This window comes from Salvelinus namaycush, chromosome 18, assembly GCF_016432855.1.
Source record: "Salvelinus namaycush isolate Seneca chromosome 18, SaNama_1.0, whole genome shotgun sequence".
NCBI classification, from domain to species: domain Eukaryota; kingdom Metazoa; phylum Chordata; class Actinopteri; order Salmoniformes; family Salmonidae; genus Salvelinus; species Salvelinus namaycush.
In genome coordinates this window covers 19,914,065-19,928,535 of record NC_052324.1, presented here as the reverse complement: position 1 = coordinate 19,928,535, position 14,471 = coordinate 19,914,065, and the positions used below count along the sequence as shown (strand labels likewise).

General features: G+C 43.7%; 1 protein-coding gene across 1 annotated transcript; it reads left to right on the top strand.

Annotated features, from left to right (window-relative positions):
• Positions 1 to 7,831: 7,831 nt before the first annotated feature.
• LOC120062732 (transmembrane protein 230-like) lies at positions 7,832 to 9,676 on the top strand. Its single transcript, XM_039012793.1, has 3 exons — positions 7,832 to 8,243; positions 8,536 to 8,658; positions 8,800 to 9,676. Exons 1-3 carry the CDS (start codon positions 8,148 to 8,150, stop codon positions 8,938 to 8,940), a joined length of 360 nt encoding a protein of 119 aa, XP_038868721.1. The 5' UTR covers positions 7,832 to 8,147; the 3' UTR covers positions 8,941 to 9,676.
• Positions 9,677 to 14,471: the final 4,795 nt, after the last annotated feature.

The following is a 14,471-nucleotide window of genomic DNA, read 5'->3' as shown; positions in this document are numbered from 1 at the left end:
TGACGGCTCTGGCGGCTCCTGGCTGGCTGACGGCTCTGGCGGCTCCTGGCTGGCTAGCGGCTCTGGCGGCTCCTGGCTGGCTGGCAGCTCAGACAGCGCTGGGAAGACGGGCAGCTCAGACGGCGCTGGGCAGACGGGCAGCTCAGACGGCGCTGGGCAGACGGGCAGCTCAGACGGCGCTGGGCAGACGGGCAGCTCAGACGGCGCTGGGCAGACGGGCAGCTCAGACGACTCAGGACAGACGGGCAGCTCAGACGGCTCAGGATAGACAGGAGACTCTGGCGGCGCTGGAGAAGAGGAAGGCTCTGGCAGCGCTGGACAGGCGGGAGCAACTGTAGAGAGAAAACGGAGAGACAGCCTGGTGCGGGGGGCTGCCACCGGAGGACTGGTACGTGGAGGTGGCACCGGATATACCGGACCGTGAAGGAGTACAGGAGCTCTTGAGCACCGAGCCTGCCCAACCTTACCTGGTTGAATGCGCCCCGTAGCCCGGCCAGTGCGGCGAGGTGGAATAGCCCGCACTGGGCTGTGCTGGCGAACCGGGGACACCATGCGTAAGGCTGGTGCCATGTACGCCGGCCCGAGGAGACGCACTGGAGACCAGATGCGTTGAGCCGGCTTCATGGCACCTGGCTCGATGCCCAACCTAGCCCGGCCGATACGAGGAGCTGGAATGTATCGCACCGGGCTAAGCACGCGTACTGGGGACACCGTGTGCTCCACCGCATAACACTGTGCCTGACCAGTACGACACCCTATCTCTCCACGGTAAGCACGGGGAGTTGGCTCAGGTCTCCTACCTGGCTTAGCCACACTCCCCGTGTGCCACCCCCCAATACATTTTTGGGGCTGACTCTCGGGCTTCCAACCGCGTCGCCGTGCTGCCTCCTCATACCAGCGCCTCTCTACCTTCGCTGCCTCCAACTCCGCCCTGGGATGGCAATATTCCCCTGGCTGAGTCCAGGGTCCTTTGCCGTCCAGAATCTCCTCCCAAGTCCATGAATCCTGTGTCTTCTGCCGCTGCTGCTGCTGTCCTTTACCACTCTGCTTGGTCCTTTGTTGGTGGGTGTTTCTGTAACGGCTGATTTCCTCCTCTTCGTCTGACCTAAACATAGAAACACATAACATAGACTGCCCACCCCAACTCACGCCCTGACCATACTAACTAAAGACAAAACAAAGGAAAATAAAGGTCAGAAAGTGACACTGGAAGGAACACTCAGCATGTAACAACAGCACTTCAACAACATGCCTATACATTTCGCATTTAGACTACATAAAATGAAATGTAAAAAAATATGACTTAGAATTAAATAATCATGAAATGAAAAATGCCTTATTAGGCTATACAGTGCCTTTTGAATTCACTTTTAGAAACATGAGTTTGGCCAGTCAGGTTTGATGATCATGCGGTGAACTATGCATGCCTAGTTTGTTCATTTATATTCCCATGCCCTAATCACTGTCAACAGAAATCTATTTTTGTTACAACAATATCATGGAATAAAATAGAATACATTTGAAAATTATAGTTTCACCCTACCTGATGATATGCGCCTGCTGTGTTAAAAAACAAATGGCTTTTTCTCAAATTCATTGATGATCAGATACTTCAGTTGTAACTGGTTCTGAAAATAAGATCATAGTTTCATGTAGTGCTTTTATTATAATTGTAACGGCAGTCTAAGTCGTCCTCCTCCTCAGACGAGGAGAGGCGAGAAGGATCTGAGGACCAATGTGCAGCGTGGTAATTTTCCATTATTTAATTCACAAAACAAGACACTATACAAAATGACAAAACAAACTAACCGTCACAGTCCTAGCTGGTGCAGACAAAACACAAAGACAGGAAACAACCACCCACAATCCCCAACACAAAACAAGCCACCTATATATGATTCTCAATCAGGGACAACGATTGACAGCTGTCTCTGATTGAGAACCATATTAGGCTGGACACAGAAACAGACAAACTAGACACACAACATAGAATTCCCACCCAGCTCACGTCCTGACCAACACTAAACAAGCAAAACACATAAGAACTATGGTCAGGACGTGACAATAATTGAGATCGTTTCACCCCTACCCTTGTCCGCAGTGGTCTGCATTATCCACAACCTTCTGGCTACTTTGCCATGTAATGCTTACAAAACAGTTTCTAAAACTGCATATCTAAGGCTCTGGTCTGTCATAAGAGTGAGGTTAAATGGCATGTTCTCTGCTATCCACTTTATGTTTTAATTGTTATTTTGGGTATAGGGGATGGTCACTAGATTTTTTTTCAAGCAAAGTAAAGAGTAAAGATATATTTTGCTGAAGGGAGGGCCATCCATTTTCACTTCAGAGAAGTCATATTTTCTCCAGGTATCCATCATTATAAATAACGTACAGTCCCTTAGAAGCCTTTTTAAACCTTGAATGCACTGCAAGTTTGCTTTTCTGCTCTGCAGGAAAATTCCTGCAACAACAGGATGATCAAATTATGATATGGCATCTGTATGCATACAAAATAAATGAGTCATGACTATGCACTATACTGCGAACATGTATAATCGTGTATGATTTGACAGCTACCTCAAGGTGAAGGTTATAAGTTAAATAATGCATGGAAAGACGATGTAGAGAAAGCTGTGAACTAAAACCAATACTAAATCACAATATACTGAATATTTCAGCACTAACTAACTAATAACATCACTGACAGTATCACATTATGTAAACCTACATGTGATAGATCTATTGATTTGATGAAAAGACAGATAATGACATTGTCAGTAAGTGTCTCCAAGCCAGTAGGCTAGCATCTTCTGCCGAGAAGAATGCCAGGTAGCCTATAGCCTAGTTAATTTTAAATTTATTTTGAATTTATTTTTTCGCACCAAAGAAAATAAGTAAAAGACAAAGCAGTACAGATAAAAAACTGGAAAAAACGGTGTGCAGGTGAGGTTAGAAGCCCAAAGGTAATATGAAAACCACACCACAAATATAAGTTTAAAAAATAATGTCTTCAATCAGTTAAACAAAGCATATTAATTATAATTGTACATAATGTACTCAGTAAACAAGAAAACAAGAAAAAACATATTTGATTGTGTGTGTGTGTGTGTGTGTGTGTGTGTGTGTGTGTGTGTGTGTGTGTGTGTGTGTGTGTGTGTGTGTGTGTGTGTGTGTGTGTGTGTGTGTGTGTGTGTGTGTGTGTGTGTGTGTGTGTGAGAGAGTTAGGCTACATGGTGGAGATTATTGGGTAGTTTGGTTCATAAAGCTGACCCCCAGTCTTCGCTTGAAGTTATTGAGAGATGATGAGGTTTTGGCAATGTGAAGATAAGAATTCCAGAGTATGGTACCTCTGTATCTGATAGAGAATTGACTATGTGAGGTGTGGCAGTAGGGAGGGTGAAGGTTATCATAGTGTCTTGTGTTATATAGATGGATTTCAGAAAGAAAGAATCTGGAAGAATCCATTGAAGGGTTTAGGTAAACTTGTCACGAATCCCGCCGAAGGTGGTTCCTCTTCCTGTTCGGGCGGTGCTCGGCGGTCGTCGTCACCGGTCTACTAGCTGCCACCGATCCCCTTTTCTGTTTTAGTTAGTTTTGTCTGATTTGTTACACCTGTTCCTTGTTTGGGTTTTGATTTGGGCTATTTAAACCAGGTATGCCCGCCTGCTTTTGTGCGGGCTTGTTTTTCTGTTCATGTGGTGTGTTTCGTGTGTACTATTTTCTCCGGACTGGTTGGTCCTGTTTTTGGACTGATTTAAAGTGATGCGCCTTAGTGTTTGGCGTTACCGTTACTTTTGGTTCTGGATTAAAAGATCACGATTGAACTACCTCTGCTCTCTGCTCCTGATTCCTCCACCCACTACTCCTCGAAGCCGTGACAGAAGCCCGCACCAAACCTATGGAGTCAGCAGGAGCAGCGACCACCCCTCTTCCATCAATGGAGGAGCGCGTCCTCCATCATACGGCCATCCTCCATCGGATCGGTTCGGCGATGGACCAAATGATGGAGAGAATGGAGCGATGGGAGAGGAGTGGTCTGCCTACTTCACCACCAGCTCCTCCACCGACGACGCAACCCACTCCTCCTCCGGCGATGTCTGGTCCCAGCGCGTTACGTCTCGCGGGGTGCGAGATGCCAGGGGTTTTTGCTCCAGCTCGAGCTATACCTGGCTACCGTTCGTCCGACTCCCTCAGGTGAAGAGAGTGTGAGCCTCCTCGTCTCCTGCCTGGCGGGTAGAGCCCTGGTATGGGCCAACGCAGTCTGGAACGGCCCAGACTCGGCTCGGGACCACTACCCGGAGTTCACCCGCCGTTTTCGGGCCGTGTTCCACCACCCTCCAGAGGGCCGAGCGGCGAGTGAACGACTGTTTCACCTCAGACAGGAGACGAGGAGCGCGCAGGACTTCGCGTTGGAGTTCCGGACCTTGGCCGCTGGTGCGGGGTGGAACGACAGGGCCCTGATGGACCACTACCGGTGCAGCCTCCGGGAGGACGTCCGCAGGGAGCTAGCTTGTCGGGACACCACACTCTCCCTCGACGAACTCATAGACTTGTCGATCCGGCTGGACAACCTACTAGCTGCCCGCGGGCGTTCAGAAGGGGTCCTGTCAGTTCCACCTCCCAGCCCTCCTGCCCCAACTCCGATGGAGTTAGGGGGGGCTGCATCAAGGGGGACCGGAGGAGGAGGCTCCTCCTGCACCTGCTGTGGTCGGAGAGGACTCACGGCCCTACAGACTGCGGAGGCCCTATTTACCCACGTCTTCCGGCACTACGGGGTGCCGGAGGACATCGTTTCTGATCGAGGTCCCCAGTTCACGTCCCGAGTTTGGAGGGCATTTATGGAGCGTCTGGGGGTCTCGGTCAGACTGACCTCTGGTTATCACCCCGAGAGTAATGCGCAGGTGGATAGTGAACCAGGAGGTGGGTAGGTTTCTGCGGTCGTATTGCCAGGACCGGCCAGGAGAATGGGCGAGGTACGTCCCATGAGCGGAAGTGGCACATAACTCACTCCGCCACTCCTCCACGAACATGTCGCCATTCCAATGCGTGCTGGGCTACCAGCCGGTCCTGGCTCCGTGGCATCAGAGTCAGACCGAAGCTCCTGCGGTGGAGGAGTGGGTGCAGTGCTCTAAGGAGACCTGGAGGGCAGTCCAGGAATCTCTCAAGCAAGCTAGTGGACGGCAGAAGAAGAGCGCTGACCACCACCACAGTGAGGCCCCTGTGTTCGCACCAGGGGACAGGGTCTGGCTCTCAACCCGAAACCTGCCCCTCCGCCTGCCCTGCCGGAAGCTGGGGCCACAGTGTGTGGGGCCATTTAAAGTCCTGAGGAGGATAAACGAGGTGTGTTATAGATTACAACTCCCCTCTTACTATCGTATTAACCCCTCATTTCATGTGTCTCTCCTCAGGCTGGTGGTATCTGGTCCCCTTCAGGAAGGTGAGGTGCCGGAGGTCCCTCCGCCCCCTCTGGACATCAAGGGGTCCCCGGCGTAAACGGTACGAGCTGTTCTGGACTCGAGACGCCGGGTGAGGGGCCTGCAATACCTCGTGGACTGGGAGGGGTATGGTCCGGAGGAGAGGTGCTGGGTACCGGTGGGGGACATTTTGGATCCATCACTACTACGGGATTTCCATCGCCTCCATCCGGATCGCCCTGCGCCTCGCCCTCTGGGTCGTTCTCGAGGCCGGGGTCGGCGCGCTGCGGGAGCCGCGCGTCAGGAGGGGGGTACTGTCACGAATCCCACCGAAGGTGGTTCCTCTTCCTGTTCGGGCGGTGCTCGGCGGTCGTCGTCACCGGTCTACTAGCTGCCACCGATCCCCTTTTCTTTTTCAGTTAGTTTTGTCTGATTTGTTACACCTGTTCCTTGTTTGGGTTTTGATTTGGGCTATTTAAACCAGGTATGCCCGCCTGCTTTTGTGCGGGCTTGTTTTTCTGTTCATGTGGTGTGTTTCGTGTGTACTATTTTCTCCGGACTGGTTGGTCCTGTTTTTGGACTGATTTAAAGTGATGCGCCTTAGTGTTTGGCATTACCGTTACTTTTGGTTCTGGATTAAAAGATCACGATTGAACTACCTCTGCTCTCTGCTCCTGATTCCTCCACCCACTACTCCTCGAAGCCGTTACAAAACTGTCTGGGAGGTAGGAGTATTTGTAGATGAACGTGCATAGTTGGCGTACATTAATGTTGTAAATAGACAAGTTTCTTAAACAAAGGTGCAGATGGAGCCAGGTAATTAGAGGAGGTGGCTAGTCTTGCAAATGTATTTGTATGATGAGTAATTTGTGTAGGTACGAGGCATATGTACTGGCCCAGACAATATTATAGTAAATGAGATATGGGTCTATTAAGCTATAGTATAGAGTTAGGACACAAGCCTGATGAACCAAACCACTAATCTTTCTGATGATACCAACAGATTTCATCACTTTGCTACAGACAAATTGAATATGATCTTTCCAGGATAACTTTTCATCAATTAGAACTCAGAGGAATCTGGTGGATGTGACTTGTTCCATTTCATTCCCACCAATTGAAATTCGGGCTCTTTAAAAAAAAAAAAAAAAACTATTTCTTATTCTTACTAGTGAATACAATAAAGTTGCATTTTTGTAACATTTAAAGACTATTTGTTTATCTGGAACCATTCGGAAAATGTGGCCTTACCTGAGTTTGCTTCATTAATTAGTGAATCAAAATTATTGTGTAATAAAATCAAATTGGTATCCTCAGCAAAGAGAATGTGAAGTACGATAGAAGACACAGCAGCAAGGTCATTGATATAGATTAGGAATAACAAAGGCCCAATTATAACCCTGTGGCACACAACATGATATCTTGGCCCTGGTAGATGCACAGTTATTTGCATAAACAAATTGTTCTCTATCATGAACATAACTATATAACCAATTAAATGTATAATCATGAAAAACGTAATAATGCCATTTAGAAAGTAATATTTCATGATCAACCGTGTCAAACTCTTTGGATAAATCTAAAAAGATGCCAAGAGCGTATTCATTGTTGTTAATGACTAAAGATTTTATTCACAAGTTGCAGTAGTTTTTACGGAAACCATATTGGTGCTCATATAGAATACAGTGTTGATTTAAATGTTTCAACACACCAATTTTTCTAGTCCTAAAATTGGGCAATAATTTGTAAAAGATCTTGGATTCCCAGATTTATAGAGGGGGATAACTTTGGCAATTTTCAAATCTTCAGGAACAATACCTTTTTTAATAGATTTGGTGGAGATATACGAGGAAGACACTGATTTCACCAAAGAGTAACCAATCTCATCATGACCTGCTGCTGATATCTTTAAGTTACCAATTACCTCCATCACCTCCACTACATCAGGAGGATCAAACTGAAGCAGAGAAGGGAAATGCCACTTAACGTAATCCAAGGGATTTCCATCAGTTTTCTAAATATTCTTTGACAAAGAGGAACTCACACGCTCAAAAAAGTTATTAAATGCACATGAAATAACATCAGGACCACTATAGCCTATATACTATAGCCTATATAGCCTACATTTTTGTGATTCACTTGAGTGGTACCAAATTGTTTTTCAGCTGTGATACGGCAGCGCCCCTTAGTGGTAGGTTACTTCCAATACACTTTAGGGACCTGGGATGTATTCATTCTGCCCATTCTGATGCAAAACGTTTCTCATACGAAAGCAAATGGAATTCGTCTAATATAAACTTTCATTTAGCTCTGTTTTGCTTCGTTTGGTTCTTAAACGGTAAACGATTTCCGTAATGAATACACCTCTCTTATCTGGAGAAAAGAAACGCGCATTGCGCAGGCGTTGTACAGACGAAACAACGGAAGAGGTCACTTCAGCATGAGTAGCTAGGTGGACTACAGACCATCGTTTTGATTTCTACAGAATTAGGCTACCTCTCTTTTTAACTTCTTATCTGAAACGGCGGTACCCTTCTTTCTATTTACACTTGGTTGCAACGTAGGCTACAGTAGGCTAATTATCGAGAGAAGCAACATTGTAGCTGACAAGGCGGGCGCCATCAGTGTAGCATTTCTCAATAGGAAATGATACAATCGGCTGCCAATGTAACAGAACAATGCAACATTTTTAAGCAAGAGTGATACTTTTGTTTCCTGTAATTTAAAGCAAAGATGACAGCTCGCAACAGTGTAACACATGGAATACCCAACACTAATGTCAGGTACTCCAAATTAGCCAGTGATGATGACGGCTACATTGACCTGCAGGTAAGGGCTTGAGTGCTAGAATGGGCCTGGTAGGGTTGAAATGGATTTCTCGAATCTATAGGCCATTTGAAATGAACTGCCCATGGCAATTATGGGAATCTATCATCATCATCATCATTATGTAACTATAGACATCGTCCAATATCGTTATTGCGTCAATCAACCCTGTATATGGAATAATGTTGTAATATCAGTATTGGAAAAAGCTTTTGGGATGGTTTGGTGAAACACAAATTACAAAATGTTTGATATTCTGTAGTATGTTGTTATTAAGTAATGTTTATCCCCCCAGTTCAAAAAGAGCCCACCCAAGGTCCCATACAAAGCCATTGCACTGGCCACTGGCCTCTTCTTGATTGGCTCTCTGTTAATCACCATTGGAGCCCTCCTATTGGCAGGATACTTTGAAGTCACAGTGAGTATGACAATTAAGTCTATTTGTACATTCCTGTCATGTTTTACAACAAATACATTTTCACACAGTTAACTTTGACACATTCTAATGTGTTCCTTAGAAAATCTATAAAATATTGATATCTGTCTTCTTTCGTTTCAGCATGCTGACCGGACTGTGCCTGTTCTCATCATTGGAATCCTGGTTTTCCTTCCTGGATTCTATCACCTGCGGATAGCTTACTATGCATCAAAGGGCTACCGTGGTTACTCCTATGATGATATACCAGATTTTGATGACTGAGCCACTCTTAACAGAGTCATGTGTTATTTTTATATAGCGTTGTTGAATACAGTAATAAGACAGGGATCTAGGTTAGTCCTAAAGCAGATGTCCTTTGATGTTTATGTTAATCATAGAATGTCTTAACTTTTTGTTTTTTGACTGAATTACCACCATAGTTCATTATGATTGATTACTATATTTAGTTTAGATATGTTTGTGTTATTGTTTCTAACAAAGAACATGTTTTTTAGTTGACGGATCAATTGGAAATGTGTTTCTAGGATGCATTTTTTTTCAACATATAAAAGAGAAGGATGTCATTTCTGTGCTGATAAAATACTTAGCTGTGCTGTGAGGGAGGCATGAGTTGAATTTATTGTCCAACTGTTAGTACTGATCACTGTAACCATAAACAGAACCATGAGTTTGAGACATTATGGCTGAACTTGAAAGTTGACTGTTTTTCTGTTGAAATGTCACTTGTGCTTTCCTGTAGGGTTTGCTGGGAGGAGTATCTTATGCGATTAATGCCAATCCTTTGATCTCCATATGCTGTGCTGCTAGGCCTGTGAGAGTCAAGAGGGAAAAGTAGTCACGCAACAATACAGAGCTCAAAGTGTCTGGTATAGATATCTACTGACTAAGGTTGAGAGGCATTGCCACTGGCAATGAAGCCAGGAGTGTATCCATATGTTGAAAAGAAAGGCAATTGTGGTTGTGCACCAGCTCAAATAAAGACTATCATAAACAACCATCTTCACTTTTGTGTCAACTCACGCCCCCATGTGGTGTTCCAAAGTTTTCTCAGCGGGAAAAAACAAACCCAATATTCTACAGACAACCATTGATGTTGTCTGAACCAAATGTTTCTAAAATGTAAGATCTGTGTTTCTTTGAGAGCTATTATTTGACATATTTGGGTAAATGATGCTACTGGTAGTGTAGATGAAGTTTTGCCGAAATCAAGCAGGTAGGGCGTTGCCACTAAGGTAACCTCATCAGGCTATTGCGCACAGGCTATTCTGTGTTTGGGAACGAGATTACCACTAAATGAGGGTCTCTAGGACCAGTTTACCCCAACGACCTCAGAACCCAAACCATTAAAAAAATAGTTGTTGGAGGGACATCTATTCATATAGGAAAACTATCCCACCCATATTGATTTAAAAAAAAGTGATGTTGTGAAGGCATTTTGTTGTAACTTTGTGGGGCAAAGTATTTCCCCCTGTAATAAAGCCGTTATTGATCATTGCATCACGGAAAGAGACATGAGAAGAACAGAAGCAAGGCATTTTGGATTAAATTTGGACCTTTATTAAAAATGTATGACTGGGGGCATAGGCAACATTACATTGTCATTGTTTATGGACGTGTCCCGTTGTATAGCATGTCTCTTTTGTCAGGGTCTCCAAAACGTCCTCTCCCACGGAAAAGCGCTTCTGTCTGGAGCGCTCAAACGGAGTGCATATCTTAGGGAGGAGGAGGGAGATACGAGGAAGGAAAGAAACCGCGAGGAACGTGGTGCATGAATAGACGACTATACTCTTACACGTTCTCCGTCATTGTAGGGTAGAACTGAGAGGTGCACATCATTTGGGGATTTTTTGGAGCAACGCATTACTTAAATAAATGTGCTTAATGGATTCAGATAGTTTTTTTCTACTGCTCCTTTTTACTACACTTTGGATAACTTTGGACAAAGCTGCAAGAAGGAGAAAAATTGAAATATGCTCGGAAACTTTCAAATTATTATAAACCAATCTAGGCACTCCTTAAGTTTTTCTCTGTCGTTATATTGGATTTAATGACTTAGAATAGAATGAAATACTGCTACAGCTACATCTAAACGGAGCTTTTCCTATCTTCACTCTTGTTGAGTCAGCACCTATCAGGGGCTCGTGAAAGACAGTTTCACGCTGTTATAAAATATGCGAACACCTGCATTTTTAAGTCAAACGTATCAAACTTTAGAATAACCAATGAAAGCCTAAATACGTCAACTGCTGAAAAAAGCAAAGGACCCGATGGACTGATTGTATTCTGGTCAACTCAGAGAAGTGCCTCAAGCAAGGTAAATCGACTCCGCCACATCCTACATGTGAATAACAGTTTATGTGAGTTACACATGTGTTCCACTTTTATTGCAAATGTACATTCACTTATAATAGAATATACTTTTTTTTCACAAACACACATTTCCTCACCCTTTTTTTAGTCTAGACAAAGATTCCGTTGTAGCTTTCTACTTTTGTCTCAAGTAGCCTATTCAACCTACAGTTAAAACAGTCTGACAAGCAGAATATTCCCTGAAGTGCATTGTGTTGACGTCCGTTCTTGTTGATCATTTTGCTCTAGACATGTTGCTTTATGATTACAGGTTGAGGTGTGATTTATTTAGCGTGCGTTAGCTTTTAAGTGTAGGTTTGGAACAAGGTAGATTATTCATAGCCTTTCGTGAAATTAAGATTAATTAATGCATTAAATGAATGCATACTGAGAACAATGTTCAATCACAGCAGAATGGTCATTTTGTATTCAGGTTGGGTCCCTTCCCAGTCCATGTCAGATAATAGAGGCACCTGTTTTTGTTGTTGTTGCCTGATATGGAGACTGACATGCGGCATCCTTGTAAACAAACCATCTAGTTACTCTAAAATAACAATGACTTTCAGATTTATTTTCTGATATATGATGTTATTCCTATTCTTGACTTATTTACTGCATTCAGATATCAGCCTTGATGCCACATATTATATTGTTTCTTTATGTTTGAAAACTGATCAATGAAAACAGCATCTGCTACTAAACCCTCCCATCCCCCAATGTGGATAAAGGCAAAAACCCAACAGAATATGATGCATATTTGCTTACACTACTCCATAATGAGTCACCAGTTCAATCCACACTTGGTTATTGAGACTGACTTCATTCTGAAAGACCATGTATTGTGTCTTTCAGTTCTTCTGTTTGATATGTTTATGAATTACTTATACTGGATATCCTCACTTGGACTGTGGCAATTCATAAGTCATGACACAAGGGCATCATTGATGCTAAATAGTTCAGTTATCTACCATGGCACTTATTTCATGATATAGTAAAGTGTCCATTGTATCAGTGATGTTTTTTTATTGCTGATTTTGTAGATTTTAATTGCTTACTCAGGTGACCAAAGTCCAACTGTAAAGCTCAGTTCATCCATGGGCCTTAGTGATTTACCGGACTCTGTGGTTCTATGTTCTGCACAGTGGAGGCTCCTCAGAGGAGGAAGGGGAGGACCATCCTCTTCAGTGAATTTCATAAAAATAAAAATAGTGAAACATAAAAAAAGTTATCCTTTTTTAGATAAAACTGTACTGACTATATTCACATCAACAAATATCTGATTAAAACACAGTTTTGCAATGAAGGTCCACAGTAGCATCAACAACACCCTCTAGGGTAGCACAATGGTGTAGCCAGAGGACAGCTATTTTCCGTCCTCCACTGGGTACATTGACTTCAATACAAGAAATTATGACAACTTCGAGAGGACGTCCTCCTACCTATTAGAGCTCTTGCAGTATGAACTAACATGTTGTCCATCCAATGAAAGGATCCGAGAATTCATCTAGTACTGAAAGCATAAGCTACAGCTAGCTAGCATTGCAGTGCATAAAATGTTGTGAGTAGTTGACTCAAAGAGAGAAAGGACAATAGTTGAACAGTTTTGAAAAGAAAAAATCTTCAAAAATGAAGGAGAAGCAGCAGAGAGAGAGAGAGAGAGATAACTATATTTTGTTGTATTTTAGCTTCTTAGTTTACCTTTCACTTATGTAGCTAATGCAGCTAATTTAGCCTACTCAACAAGCTGACTCAAACAGAGAGGAATGCTACTTAATGTTAGCTAGCTGGCTAAAGATATCCAACACAGCAACTCTTCCAAGTCAAGGTAAGTGTTCAGTTTTATTAATTCATTACCACTGGGGCCCGGTGTAACTGCTGTACGGGTGATCAGGGGTGTATTTATTCCACCGATTCTGTTGCAAAACATTTATTAAAATGGAACCAAACAGAATTTGTCCAATAGAAACTCTGTTTTAGTTGCAAAAAGGAACGTTATTATTTAGCATCGAGGTGTAATAAAGCAAGTTTTTGCTTCTTGCACGGATTTGATACAAAACCGCTTAGAGTTTTGAGGGAAAACCTAAAGGAGATTAGAAAAAGGGAGCAAATAAAGACCTATTCAGCTGAATGCAGTGTAAAAGGCACCATTGTATAGACATGGACATTTCAATCTGCAGTGTTGTTGGAAACTATGAATGTGTTTCTCAGTCGTAGATGGTAAGAGTTGACTTGGTGAGGTATAAATGAACCTCCAGAACCAAATGGGTTCTTTAGTGTAATTTTAGCTTTCTTTCGATCAACCAATACATTAGGGCAGCATCTCACTTTTGTCTCTCTCCTTCTTCTAACAAGGCCAATGTGGTTATTGCGTGTGAAGTATTCTAGCTCAGGTGCAGCAATCAGCTATCTATGCCTTGAGACACTTCATTTCACATCAATGCAGTGGTTGACCCTAAATGAAGGTTTGCATGGCCACCAGAGGTCATGGGGTGGGGCAAGCTACTCTAAAGGGCTGGTTGAATTAATGGAGGATGTCAGTACACAAGATGTAGAGGGTGTATCAGAGGGAGTTTGGATATGAAAAAAATTATAATAATCCAATTCACACATGCGTACAGTACAATACACACAAATATAAGCACCAACCAAATTATTATTATTATTATTAATAATGGGTCTCAATGATGACAGACGTATCCATCTCTTCTCCCTCCCCACTACACTAAGTTACACCTTGAAAGAAGAGTTTGGTCTCTATACTCGCTAATTCGGTCAGTAAAATGTTGATTGTTGGTCTTAACCCTTTCCTTTTATGAAGTAATCTGGTGGGATGTGCAGTGGATGAATTCTTTATTTGTTTATGATTTACCAGTAGGTGTGTTCTTTCTTTGCACCTGCAATAGGGCCATCAGTTCCCCCATCAAACCCAGCAGGCCTGTTCTGAGGCCATGGCCCAAGCAGGATTAACCAGGATTACTAAGAAAGTAATACAGCTGCTTATCAGGTCCGTCTCTATCACCAACATCACAGATGGGCCTTGGCCGCTAGGCCGATAGGATATTCTTAGTATGTATTACCAAGTGTGTGAACGTAGAGAGTTAGTCAGATAGATAGTGTCGTGTTCGATTGTTATGAGTTTGATGTACACATTTGCGGTTTTGTCTGGGTGCGAATTCGGCAAAACTTTTTTGGGGGTGGTGGGGTTTACTCTCAGTGGGCTTACTACTGGCCTGGCCTGGCCTGGGGGGATAATTTCCCTCCATGTTTTCACCTCTTTACCTCTTAATGCAGGGCTCTTCAAACTGTGCTGCATCCTGCCTGTGAGATCCAGCTCAGCCCTGTCCGTCATTTGCTCCCTTAGCGCTACTGTAAGTTTGTGCCATACACGCTGTGCCAAATTTAGATGGGATAAACCATCCATGTTATTTATAATGCCATCAAAA